Source organism: Corapipo altera, unplaced genomic scaffold (genome assembly GCF_003945725.1).
Source record: "Corapipo altera isolate COAL_440 unplaced genomic scaffold, ASM394572v1 59, whole genome shotgun sequence".
NCBI classification, from domain to species: Eukaryota; Metazoa; Chordata; class Aves; order Passeriformes; family Pipridae; genus Corapipo; species Corapipo altera.
Window position 1 is genome coordinate 103,730 of NW_020884917.1, and position 14,293 is coordinate 118,022.

General features: G+C 39.3%; 1 protein-coding gene across 16 annotated transcripts in view; it reads right to left on the bottom strand.

Annotated features, from left to right (window-relative positions):
• Positions 1–230: 230 nt before the first annotated feature.
• ARPP21 (cAMP regulated phosphoprotein 21) overlaps positions 231–14,293 on the bottom strand; it is a 196,840-nt gene continuing 182,777 nt past the window's right edge. For all 16 annotated transcript variants that reach the window (XM_027656000.1, XM_027656006.1, XM_027656005.1 and 13 more), the window contains 2 exons: positions 2,209–2,360; positions 231–1,056 (listed from right to left, as the gene is read on the bottom strand). In XM_027656000.1, coding sequence (XP_027511801.1) covers positions 799–1,056; positions 2,209–2,360 — 410 coding nt within the window. In that variant the 3' untranslated portion in view covers positions 231–798. The remainder of the gene's footprint in view (positions 1,057–2,208; positions 2,361–14,293) is intronic.

Sequence of the window (14,293 nt, forward strand, 5' to 3'; positions counted from 1 at the left end):
TCAGTTTAAGATGAACTGGTACATCGTTCACTGAATACTTCATGTGTGGCTATGCTACAATTTTTAAGTGGTCTTAGCTGTTATGGTATACAGGCTGAGACACAGGTATGTTGTCTTCTCATCAAACTCCTGTAAGCCTTTTAAGCTTTCCCCCATTAGCTTCACCTGAAACAAGACAATGCAGAACCAAATGGAAGTTCACTCAGAAACAGAGGAGACCAAGCAGGTGGTAGAAACATGACCTTCCTCCATGAGGTCAAATAGCTTTATTGTGATTAAGCACTACAATACAGTATATATCCATAAAAAACTCTATAGCGTATATAAATTATTCCTTCCATTCAGTAATTCTCTTTTTGTTTTCTTTTTTTTTTTTTTTATTTCCATTACAGCTTTGGTACAATGTGATTTTTATCATATTTTTAAATACTTTTAGCTTCACAAAGTCAACACAAAGTACAAAACTAATCCAAATCAGGGATATTACAATCTACACAGTGGTGTTCAGTGGTAGGAAAAAATCTTACCTCAATGAATTCATGTCACTAGCTAAGCTATAAAGGCATACCTAGCAGACATGACAAAAATATGCACCATTAACCAGCAAACATTTTTTTTTTCAAAATTTATTTTACTTTTATTTTTTTTACAGATTTTTCCAGCAGCAAATCACTTGAGCATAGTCAGTACTTATGCCCTCAACTGTTTATCCTGTTGTGTTCCTCTTCATTTGAAGGCCATGATTTATTTGTCAAATAATGCACTGCTATCCTCATATATCCACTCTAAGCCACAGTGTCAGTACTTGACCTGCCACCCTGCATTGTTGATGCTCGTACAGTTTGTCCTGCAGCTGGCAGAAATAACTGGAACGTTATTGGAGGGGCAGTGTGGGGCAATCAACCGTAGGTTGTTCTGTGGGGCAGGAGGTATGACATTACAGTAGACAGGTATTCCAGTGGCTGTAAGTGTTCCTTGACCTGATTGATTAGGTAGCATGATTGGTTGTTGATATGATTGTTGTGGCAATCCTTGAGAACCCTGGGTCATTGGCACCTAGGCAGGAATACAGAAAGATGTAGAAAAAAAGAAGATAGCAATTACTAAGCAAATTAAAGTAGTTTCCCAGTATCCCTACGTTCCTTCTAGCTGAATTTGAGTATACTGCGTGTTCTACCAAAATGTGTCATTTTGTGCTGCTCAGGAACTGTTCTCATCTCGAGGATTTTTTTGTTAGAGAAGGGTTTAAGAGAATTCCCTCTGCTCCTAGGTCAGGAAAGTGTCTCTGTTATGACCTAGTGGAATATGAACTTCTGGGATCAATGCAAGTGAAAGACTCGACCCTGGTATATCTAGGCCATCTGAAAGGTCTAAACCCTTATCTTGATCATTAACCTTTAAAACACATTTTCAGTGCAGTAATTCTGAAGATATAAGAGGAAAATTTTACCCACAAATAATTCCCCCACTTCCATCTGGGTTGCTGTAGTGTTTTCAGAGAAGCCAAGGGAAAAGTGGAATGGCTGCTCAATCAGTGCAATCGATTAAAATGTTAGATGTCATTTAGTTTCTTAACTTTCCAGAGGGACCAGTAAGAAATGTAAGCACAGGTCACCTCACACATGCTCTTGGCATATCTCACAGAGACTAGGTATAAGGTGGGGAAATAAGTCTGGGAACTTACAGACCTGGTAAAAATCAAGACACTGCCTTCCCTTTCCCCAGAACCCAATAAACAATAATCCATCTGGCTACAGCTTGTTATAGAAGACATGGTGAGATCCTTGGCAGGAGTCTCCACAGATGAGTAATTTTTAACTCGATCAGGCAAAACCCTCAACTTCATTACAGGAAACAGTACTGTACTGGCAAAAAAAGAGAAGAAATACACAATGTTCTTATATTTATTTAATTAATTTTCTTCACAGGAAGAAGTCTAATTCCTTCATTTTTTGTGACATTTTACCCTCACTGTAAGCTGTAATAAATAGTTCATTTGAAGTATTCCCAATTCAGAATTAAAATCAGGAATACTAAGACTATGTAAACAGGAAGCAAAGAAACTGATTTGATTTAGGACATATTCATTAGGAGGCCTCCTGCCACACACTGTCCAAATGAAGTTATATGACCATTGTATGATACAAAAACTTAATTCAATTAAGCACTCTCCAAGAAAAGCAGTCTTTCCTTAGGGTTCCTAAATACCTGATAAGACGACATGGCTGGATACTGCACCATCATGCCTTGGACCTGATTTCCCTGTTGATTATTCATCAGGTTCTGGCTTTGGGGCGGCTGCTGCATTCCCATGAGACCCTGGAAACCCTGCTGCTGGTTTGGCAGGACAGACTGGTAACCTGGAAGGAGAAAGACGTCTTCAAATACCCTGTTGCTTGTAAGGGCAAAATTACAACTGTTCTAAGGAACAGCAAATGATCCCATCATTTCTCACTGCATTAGTCAAAAATTAATCTAAGCTCCTTTCTAGAGAAGCATTACCGGACAGGAAAATTGAAGTGCAATAAACAAGTGCTGTGAGCTGACAGTTCAGGCAGGCTAGTATGAACAGGCAGCACACTTTTGTTATGCTCTTTTACCCTGTGGTAGAGACCTCCTTGAGGGATGTCTGACTGCAGTGCAGGACTGTAAACTCTAAAAGAGACACAGGGTGCTACTGTCTTTTGGCTACTTTCTCAGACACAAAACTCCCATCAACTTCAAGGACACCAGTATTTGGCCTTCATCTGTCAGTCTAATCTGACAGTTTCTTTCAGGTCACATTTCTTATTTTACCCTCTTATCTTTCTTGTAATGCAGCTTCCTAGCGTGATGTAAACAGAGAAGGCTTTATTTTAATCAAGAAGAACATCTGTATACACACTGGTTCCTATTTGCAAGGGGTTTTTTATGTTATTAGAGCATACTAGGGGTCATATTCCATCCTACTTGTTTCATATTTGTCAAAGGAGGAAAATCATAAATTAGAGAGTGTCCTCACCATTTTTCAGTAGGAACACTGCTGACACACGAGTGCCTGCACAAGTATGAGAAGCTGATGCTTCTGTTTTAACCTGTGACTAACTCTGTGTTCAAAGTCACCACAATATTGCAGGTTTTCTCCTGGGACAACTCCTCTACAAGTAACTGAGAAATGGGCAGAGACTGGATGATCTGGAGGGCCAAGCTGCTAATGAGGCAGAAGTGTGAATGGGAGGTGAAGCACGAATGGTGCACTGCTTGGCAGCAATGTGATCTAGCCTGAGAATGAGCCTAGATAGATGAAAGTGGGTTGGCTGGGTGAATATTTAGAGATGAAGAATTTTGCAGAAAAAGCAGTAAAGGAAAGGAAGATGCAGAAAGATCCTGTCCTTGAAAAACGTGGCAAGCCGTAAGTATTATAAATCTATGAATAATTTCTCTTTAAGATGTTTCTTTAGCACTCTGATTTTTAACATGCAGTTATGCAGTGCACTATTAACTCTGTAGTGATGTTCTTAGAAAAAGCATATTTCAGACAAAGAAATATCAGAAGGAGTACTCTATGTCATCTTTATATAAAAATGCGTGTCACATCTGCTCAATTTATATTCATGAATATGATACATGATTCGATATACTTCACGAATTGAAAATCATCATCTGGGCATTTCTTCATTATGTAAGAAAAATAAAATAACAATGTCTCTGTTTCTGCTGCTCAATTGTCAGCTGATAGCTTTCCTTCAAAATCTTTTCTATGCCAGAGAAATGTTGGGCATTTATGATCAAGCTTTTGGCATTAAAGATGCCTTTCTACAGATATGAGATTAAGGTCTCCAGTCAACTGAGCAAATAAAAAAAAAATTCCATGAGTGATTAACTTGGCTGGGATATAGCATCAAACACCTCCCAGATTCACCAGATTATTATACATTCAAATTTACTCTTTTCCTATGCCCAAACACAGTGTCAGCATATTTTTTAGTCAGAAAAATTACCAAGATCAGAAGTGCTGTAACAGACTCTACAGAAGGCTTATACAGCAATAATAAAATTGCAAGTCCTCTTCTGCTCCAGTACACCAATTATAGGGGGGAGGGATAAAGAACTGAAATAAAAAATTTAGCACTACTATTTTGGTATTTGCAAGACTGGAAGTTTAACAGAGAGGTGTCAACTGACAGCAGAAGCAGCAAGAGATAATTCATCTCATGTCACTTGCGGTTGTTAAAGTAAGTCCCAGATGTGTAAAGAGTGACAGACGGATGGTGGACCAGGGATCAAGTGACATATTTGGGGAATATAATTGAACACTGGATTAGGGCTCACAGAATTGGATCATGATGCACCAGCGCAGAGTGGTGGACTGGTACTCTGCAGAGACAGACACCACTCAGGTCAAGTAGAAAACTCTTCCGTTATGTCTAGTAAATATGATTGCATTACCATTACTTTAGTCAGACTACTGCTAATGCTCTGCTGTATGTTTGAATACGCAGCTCTCTCTTCCCCTCAGTTTTGTGTTTCACATTCTCCAAATACGACAAATGTATTACCCTATATAGACATGAGTATCAAACTGAAACAAAAACTTATGGAAGTGTTGAAGGAGCTACACTTATGACAAACATGTGGGCATGATCTCATAGGGGTATTACAAAAACACAGAATGGCTTTGGCTGGAAGGGACCTTAAAGATCGTCTAGTTCCAATGATACATGCACACACAAACACTCTCCACCCTGAAAATCTCCTCTGCATTATCAAACACTGCTTAGTACATGACATAACCACGTTTTAGGTGCAGGAATACTAAAAGAAGACGGGCTTAAGACCTGAGGTCTACTAGGGTATGGATAATTATTTTAACAATCTTATTACCCTTCAAGGACTTCAGGAATTTCTCCTGTGCATAGGGCATTGGCACTCTTTACCCCTGTCCCCACATGCAGAGTACTGCTTGCACCCCTGAAAGTGAGACCTTTTTTCTCCTCCCTCTGCGAGCCCTTTGCAATTCTCTGACCACACAGAAAAGCATCAATACAAAGAGAAAAATACCTCACATGCACTCTAACATACTTCCAATTTGATAAGATGGAAGCAAAGAGGTTGTATCCTGAATCCTCCTAGACTTCAAGGGAAAATAAGCCACTTCTTTGGTCCGGAAGGAGGTACTCTTGAGTATTTACTCCCTTGACTTGTGGGTACAAACAGGGATGTTTAAGGTTACTGGCCTGCGTGTATTCCTGCAACAATGCTGGCTGTCATCTCTTCCTTATTTAATGTTCATGGACTTCTTTTTTATCATCAGTACCCATTGGAATTAAATGAAGTTATAGATGTCAGACCTTGCTGCACAACCCCAGTATAGCATTTAGTCAAAATCCCATGTCCTCTGCAAGGTTCTACAGCTCAGGTAAGGCTGCTTCATTTTACCTGATAGCAAAGCTTGATCCTTTACTATGTTAAATATATAAAGAAAAATCCAAGTTCATCCATTCTATCGAACACAAAAATCTGACAAGGTACAAAAATATATTCCAACAGTACAGAGGGAGTACAGAGTATTAAAAGGTGAATTATTTTTTTATCTATAACAAGCTCTATAAGCAAGAGAAAAAATGCTGTGACAAAACAAAGAAGCCAATGTCTGTTCTGCTAAATGGCTTCTACTTCAGCACAAATGGAACAATTGTCATGCTATGTGGCAATCCATATGGACAAAAAGTTGTTAATATCAGAAACCAGATGCTCTCGATCTCCTACTACCACAGCCCAAATTCTACATGTAACATTTGAAACAAGTCCTTCAGTATTAACTGTGTTACGTCTTCGTATGTTTCTGCACACTGGTCAGGAAAAAGAATGAAGGTCAGAGAATTGAGGCTAATATCAACCTTCCACCAATGCTTGTGAAACTGTATTATTCTAGCAAAATCTACTTTTTTTTTTTTTTTTTTTTTTAGGGCACAGACCATTTTAGAGTGCTATTCCCTCAAAATTACTTATTTTGTACACACACAGCAGTTTCAATCCTCAACTTAGCTCTGCCTTGCTTTTCACTTTTCAGTAAAATGAAAATAATACAGTATTCTCAGAAGTCTGCAAAAGTCTCAAACCGAATGCAGTGCATGAAAAACCACACATCACTAGGCAGAGATGGATGTTTTGGAGCTACAGAAGTGTAAGGAAATAAGTGAGAACTAGAAGTGGCACCATGCTTACGTAGCAATAGTTTTATTTGCACTTGCTCTTTTACTCATTAGCTTTCATACTACATACAGAGTAATCCTTAAAAGCCTCTTTACTGTCCCCTGAGAACATACATACGTGGGTTATTTCCTAATGGCAGTACACATCAGATGAACCATCCTATTACTGCAAGCTCCAGGGCCTCTTTACTGCAATTATATCATCCTGCTCTATGTTATCTCTGCTACAAAGGAGGATTTTTAAAATCAGGGCAAACATGAGAGACATTGTTAAACAACCAGAGGAACATATCGTGCATAGAATTTCAATGAATGCCTCAGAGGAAAGATGAGCCTTGGATTGCAGTTGAAATGGAAGAGGCTGTCATACCATCAAGGTAATTCTCTGAACCCTTACAGTCTGCATCACCATGCTGAAAGTCATCTAACTTTAACATTCCAGGGGAGAAAGACTGCATGAAAGACCCACAAATGTTTTAATTTCCTGGCAGCTCAAATCACAAAATGCAGTGGTCTTACACCTCTGCCAGTAGTATCACTCAGAGTTGTAATTAAAGCATGTTTGGTGCTCTGCTGGCCTCAATATACATACTTCAGGAATGGCACATGCATGTCAGGAGGGACTGTTTCATTGCTCATTTTAGATTTGACGCATGTATTAGCAAGGCAGCTTTGTAACACGTGTATCAGCACTGCTGGTAAAGAGTAATCAGCACTTTGAGAAGTGCAGCAGTCTGGTGTTGAGTCCCTGAACTGCAAGTCTTATTGTACTCTTACCACTTGAACGGAGTCCTTGCCTCCAAGCACATCCAACGCAAATACATAAAATCACAGTGGTTTTGATGGAACATGATTTCAGAGCTCATCTGCTTCCTTTCCACTTCACTCAGTGTAGTGCCACCTAAAATGCAGGTACCTTGGCAACATAGTTCAGTGGCTTAGACAAGCAAAGTCCAAAAGAAGTCAAAAGGGAAACCTCAAGCAGAGGTGAGTGGATGAAATGCTACACAGATGTGGTCATGCTCCTGCCTGCTCTGCAGCTACCGCAGTGCCTTTCTGGTTCCCTACCTGCCCCCACCACCCCCCGCAGTACAGACCAGCTCAGCCTCTGCTGCAACTGCCAGGAGCACTGGGAAGATATTGAACTTGAGTTCCCATGAAAAAGCCAAGGGGAGCAAGCACCACCTCTTGGTGTGAACACAAGGGAATACCCTGCAATGTCCTGAAAACAGTCTAGCAGCAAAAGTTCCTGTACACAGAAGGCTCTTACTTTTACAGAAGACTCCCCCAAACTGATAACGGCTGAGAAGAAAGCTAAAAACATGTTCCAAGCTCAGAAAGTGCACCTCTTCCTGGAAGACCTAATGAGCTCACACTCTGCTCAACTTACTCTAAAGACACAGAGGCATCTGCAATTAGATAGTTGTGCTGGTTTTGGTCAGGGCAGAGTTATTTTCTTTCTAGTAGCTACTACAGGACTAAGTTTTGGATTTGTGCTGAAAACAGCATGATAATTCAGGGATGTTTTAATTACTGCTGAGCAGTGCTCACACAGGGTCAAGGCCTTTTCTTCTTCTCATACCACCTCACCAGGGGGGAGGTTGGGGGTACCCAAAGAAGCTGGGAGGTGACAAAGCTGGGACAGCTGATCCCAACTGACTAAAGGGATATCCTAGGCCATATGACATCATGCTCAACATATAAAGCTGTAGGAAGAAGAAGGAAGGGGGGAATGTTCAGAGTGATAGTGTTTGTCTTCCCAAGTAACCATTACAGATGATGGAGCTCTGCTTTCCTGGGGATGGCTGAATACCTGTTGGCCCATAGGAAGTGATGAATAGATTTCTTGTTTTGCTTTGCTTGCACACATGGCTTTTGCTTTACCTATTAAACTGCCTTTATCTCAACCCATGAGTTTTCTCGTTTCTACTTTTCTGATTCTCTCCTCCATGCCACTGGGGAGAGTGAGTGAGTGGCTGCATAGGGCTGAATTGCTGGCTGGGGTTAAACCATAGTTCTGGAACAGAGTAGAAAATGGTACAGTAAAATTACATGGCTGGAAGATAAACCTAGAATTGTTCAGATTAGAAATAAAATTTAAAGTTTCAACAGACCCTGTAATTATCAAGGAGGCAATTTACCCAGAGAGGAAGCACATTTTTATCACTCAAACCCCCTAATACAAGGATGGACATCTTGCTAGAAGATATGCATCAGTTTAATAAGAAGTTCTGTGAACAAAGATATGATTAGAATGTGGTCTTTGTCCAGTATTATTCAGACCATTAAATTACATGTTCTAGACTTGAAATACTTAGGAAAATGACTCAGTTAGCTCTTAACACTTTTCCTGTCTTCCAAGGAAAGGGACTAATCTTTCGCATATGAGACAGGATTCTCTTCCCAGTCTCTCCTCCCTTTGATCATATACTGGCAATGCCATCCAGATCACTCCACAAGCACTGTTCACCTGTGTACGGTGGATAATCTAAGGGCTATTTCTGGCCTCTTTTCGTTTACTTTGCCCTGGCTGCAGTACTGCTCAGTAGACTTTGTAGACTGAAGAATATGATTGGTATCCATTCCCACAATTTTGCTAGGCTATGGTATCCTTTACTTTTTAAAATAAGCTATGGGCAAAGTATGAAAGTGGCTGGACATAGCTTTTACTTTATAATCATAGAAATTTAAAATGCCCATCGTGAATTACTAATCAGAGAAGAAGAAATGCCACTGTAAAACTACAATTCAGTCATACATGTCAGTATGTTTGGTAAAGTTTTGACAACTCATTTTTTTACCGAAAGCTCTGAGCTGGTCCATCCCAAAGGATTTGCAATACTGAAAGGAAGAAAAAAACCGAAGCAAGCTGTTCAGTAAGATCAGTGTCTTCGAATCACGGAATCATAGAATTGATTCAAAGACTTGTTTAGAATGGAAAAGACCTCTAAAGTCAAGTCCAACCATTGCCCTAACACTGCCAGGTTCACCACTAAACCACATCCTCTTAAGCATCACAAAGAACATTTTGATTCTCAAACAGACTCTAAATGTTACCTGTAAAACGGGAGGAAATACAGCCTAGTTGGAGAACCTCGCATAGGACAGTTGGCCAAGCTGTGGAAGCTGCATAATGAGATTCCTTCCCAGCCCAAGTGAGAGCAGGAATTCAGCCAAGGGTTTCCTGGCAGCCAGAACAAAGCCCTCTGATACTGAGGTCTGTCAGTTCCTCCTAATGACACCCCTTACCTCATGTGAAACTCTCAAGTACTGGATTGCTACCAGGTGTTTCACCTCCTGCGTGGACATCACAATCCCATCCCTATGCACTGCTTCTCTAGAGAAGCGCTTCTCCAAGGCACTGTGTTCAGACTGGCTTCTCATGTCCAGATGCTACATGCTAGAACTGGGTGCAGAATTAATTGCCTAAGGAAAATGTTGGGGTTTTTTTTCATTATACGGTTGACTATTTCACTGCAAATGACGGAATAACGTCTCATGAAAAACTTAAAATTAATCTACAAGTTTAAGCTGATTTTGATTTTAGCCTCACCTCAAAGCATCTTCAGTTTGGAAGACTACCACAGAAGACACATTAATTAACATCCCCCTCTTGGTGTTATTTTCTGGAGTCTGGAGATTTAAACTGCACCTTGTGCAGCTGGAATCCAAAACACTTTGTAAACAATTTTGTAGTTTAAGCTTGGATCTAAAATCCAAAGCATGATGCAAAGTAAATCTGCTGCAGTTGATCAATCCACTCCTACTGTGTCTGCTTTCTCTCTGCAATACACATTAAAAATGTCTTGACTTAGTAAGATATTTGAGCTTTACATTCTACTTGAAGACATCACAGATAATTTATTGGTATGAACTGGATACCATCTGAGCTAGAAGGATAAATACATAATAGTTTAACGATAAAAATCCATCTCTTTCCCCTCAAAACATAAGACCAAGCAATTATTTTATTTAGTTTTCACATACATACAAAGGAAAAAAAACCCCAAGACTACCTATGCCTGAAATAAAGGACTCTTAAGAAGCAACAGAAAACCTGGAGGTATGAGGTAGCTTATAATGCACATAAAACAGCACATGTCAAAAACCACAGCAGCACACGGACTCATTTCCCCACAGCACTCTGCAAGTTCAGACCATCAAAAAACAAGAGAAGCCTTTTCATAGAAGTGACTCACAGTGTGGCTTCTTTCATTTCAGGTAAAAGCACATCCCACTCCAGCAGTAGAGCTTGCAGGGGAAACCATGGGGTATTACGTTAGTTTTGTTTTCAAAATTTAAAACTAATGACATCGATTCATTCAAGTTGTGCGAGATCAAAACAACTGTTAGCTAATGGCACTCCAGTTACATTCACTGAAAACACATAACCCTGTAAATATATTCCTAAAGTGATTACAATGACAGTGACTTCAATAATTCTCTGCAGAGCTGGGGTTATAAAACTGCAGGATGTTGAACTTTGAGTCTTGAAACATAATTGCTGCCAGAGTCATAGCTCCCGGTCCCTAAATTGTCCATAGCTTTGCTAAAAACACATTCATGCTTGCAAACCTGGTAACAGGCTTGTTGACAAACTCACAGAGAAAGAGTCATATTCAGCTGCATGAAGAAACTCAACAAGATGTACATGCATCAGAGATATGAGCCAGTAAGATTTATTATCACAAAAGAAAGAAGAAAAATATTGGATAAAAGACAGTTTGTCTATCTTCCTCACCCTCTTTCTCTCTCTGGTTTACAAAGCTACAAATCCCACAAAAGGAATAATGCAAAAATATCTTCATCTAGCTTCAGAAGAAGAAGAAATAAAGCTGGAAAATTTCCTGCAATTTTGGATTATTTCAGAGCAATCTATTTGTTGTATTTGGTAAAAACTGCTGCTGAAAATACTCTGATACACTAGAATTTATTTTTGTTTTTGCAGATAACAGCTCTGAAATCCCCCATGTGGCAAGTTCTGCTCAACTGTTAGAGCACAATCTGTCTTACCTAGCTGAACTGCCCCTCCTTGTACTCTTGCTTTATTCTTCCTCAAAAAGCTATACGAAATCCTGGTTTTACTTGTTTTGCAACCCTAGGGTCTGGAAGAAACCCAAAGCACAGAGCATCTCAAGCATAGCTGGTTTCATGTGCTACTTAGAAAATGATGCCAACTGGGGGCACTCCTCAGGTGCTAACAAAATGGGAAAAAAAATTAGAGGAATAACACAACTCCCCTAGCAAAGTAAACCCTCCCACTTCAAAAGATGTATAGGATCGCAGCCTCATAAATATATTTTTTTAACTCTGCTTTTCCTATATAAGCTGGAATAAGGTATTTCTTTACAAAAGCTAAGATAGGATGCTTTGTGCACACTTTTCCTTGAGAATAGTCTCTCCATTAAACAAATGGCTTCACCTGGAAGGTAGAAAGCCCACTATTGTGGTGATTTAGATTATGACAATGAGAAATGATGAAAGTAACACCACATAGTACATGTAAGATTTAGAGCTTCTTACATGCCACATAAATATCCATTATCTTTCCTTTTACCCTTTTTCTGTGATGCCAACTTTTAACTGCTGGAAGTGAGGAATAGCATTATCTTTTAAAAAACACTTATATGTATGCTCATTGTGCCATGGGGGAAAAACATTCTGCAAAGAGTGCTGAACTCTTACTTATTGCCTTCTACTTCATCATCCAAGCAACTACGTTTAGGGCAAACATGTGAAATCATGGATACAATGAATTTATGGATCACCTAAAGATGCATACCCACCCCACAGTTACCTTTCCACATCTGAAAAGAGTTATTTTAAAACTCAGTGACCTCGCTACTAAGTAAAAAAGCCCAGACAAGTAAGAGGTATGATTAAATACTTTCATTATATAACTAATGAAATCACACACTGTAACATCTTCTGAGACTAAAATTTTAATTAAGGCAGGCTGGCATTTTGGCTTCCCCCCCACACCCCTTATGTTCCAGGGGAACAGCAGGTAAGGTCAAACAAAAAGCTTATGCGATAAAATTGCGTGAGAGTGCTCCTGGGAGACCTGGCATTATTAACAAGAACATGAAGAAGGGCACAGTTGAACAGTTCAAAGACAAAAGATTGCATTCAGTTTACTTTTTGCTATCAATTGGAGAACCTGAGAGAGCTGTTATTTGAGAGAAATACATATAAATACGCATCAAAAAGAGCTTGAATGGATACAAATACAGGAGATTCAAGGCTGGAGAAATGTTTTTCTTCAGTTTAAAATCTGGATTCATTCTTTTATTTCTCTACACAAAGGATTTGCAAATTATAGGGACAGCTTTAAGAATAACTTGCTACTAGTAAGCGGCTTGATGTTGAAAATAAACCTGTTCTTGCAGAGAACCTAAACCCATGTAATTATATAATACTTTAGAGCACTTATTTTATTTTTGTTTCAATACACTTTTGTTTTGTATTTTGAGACCTTTTAGCACTGTTCCCGCTCTTCTAAAACTATGACAAATATTACTTGCTCTCCTCCTTGAAGATAAGTCTGAAGATAAACAGAGGGGCACCTCTTACAGACATGGTATGCAACTCCAAGCTTCTGTAAGATTCTGAAAAGAAAATTCTATTTTTAAGACAAAATCCTTTTATCTCACTTCAGTAAAAAAATAGAGTGAACAGCCAGCTGCAAGCCAAAATAATTGCAACACAATAATGCAGGGCTCCATTACAGCAGTATAATTCCGGTAAAGCAGCTGATCCAGGATCTTGGCACTTGCCCAGACCCTGGAGCCTGACTTAAATGCATTAACCCAGAGCATGTGCAGCTGTTTTGGTAATCTGAGGCTTCTGTATTTTATTGGAGACCAAAAAAAAAAAAAAGAAAAAAAGTCACTCAAGCAGCAAATGACACAGGTGAAAGAGAGAGAGGGGGGAGGAAAGTATTTTATGCTTTTGAACTAAGTTAATCCACGGAGCCACGTGAACCAGCTCAATAGCTTTGGGGGCATGGCATTTCCTTAGGCCAGTATAGTGAGCAAGAGTTTACACTGGAGTGTTGTAGATGGCCAAAGCCAGCTGAGGTACCCATAGGGAGAGCACTACAGGACTTGGAAAACAATATTCTGAGAGGGGTGAAGCCTTCTCAACCTGACAGAGCTAAGCCGCTGAAGGCATATACTGGAAGCTGGTGCATGGTTCTCATGTCAACAGGGAGGTCCCAAATAGCTCTAGGAACAGTCAAGTATAATCCTTCTGCTCTTAGCCCCTGCCCACCAATCCTGATGATGTTGAGAGTTAACACAGACCCATGGGCAGGCCAATAGATAATTTTGGAGAATTTGTGTGTTGCTCTTAAGAGAGCTTTACTGCTTAAAGACCAAAACAGATGCCTATCTAGTCATAGTCCTTACCATGGACATAGACTATTATACTGATGTAGTCTGCTGCAATTCCTCTTTATGATGTTTTTGAATAGCTAAAACGCAACTAAAACACTGATGTAAGAACTCATTAGCGTTGATAGTAAGAGTCCTTTGGCATATGGTGTGTCACAGGTCATGCTTCACATTGAAAAGTGGTATCTAGAGGGATGCCCTTACCAGCAAAACATTATGGAGTTCTCATTTGACTACATAAAATTACATTCAAGATTCTGCTCAGTTCAAAGTGTATATACATTCTCACAGACAAACAGAAAATTTTTGAAAGCTAAGATCTACAGCAAACCGTGAAGAAATGATGCACGTATAAACTATTTTACTACTATTATTTTCAGGGAAAAAACCCCCAAAACAATAGTTTTGGCTGAAAACTGCAACAAACCCCTTCTCTTTTCTCACCTCTCTACCCAGAAAAATGTACTTTGAAGAACTGCAAAGTGCAACATTTGTTACAAACATATTCATTTTCACATAGGAATATTTTTCATGCAAAATGGTAAATTTCTGTAGCTCAGGTACAAACTTCAAACATAAAAATATAAATTTTTATGGTTTAAATTCAAACCCTTATTAAAAAAATTGGCTAACTGAACTCTCAGTATGCATACATACACACACGTATCTATATCAGTGCTCCAGACAGCATTATGCAGTAGTCCA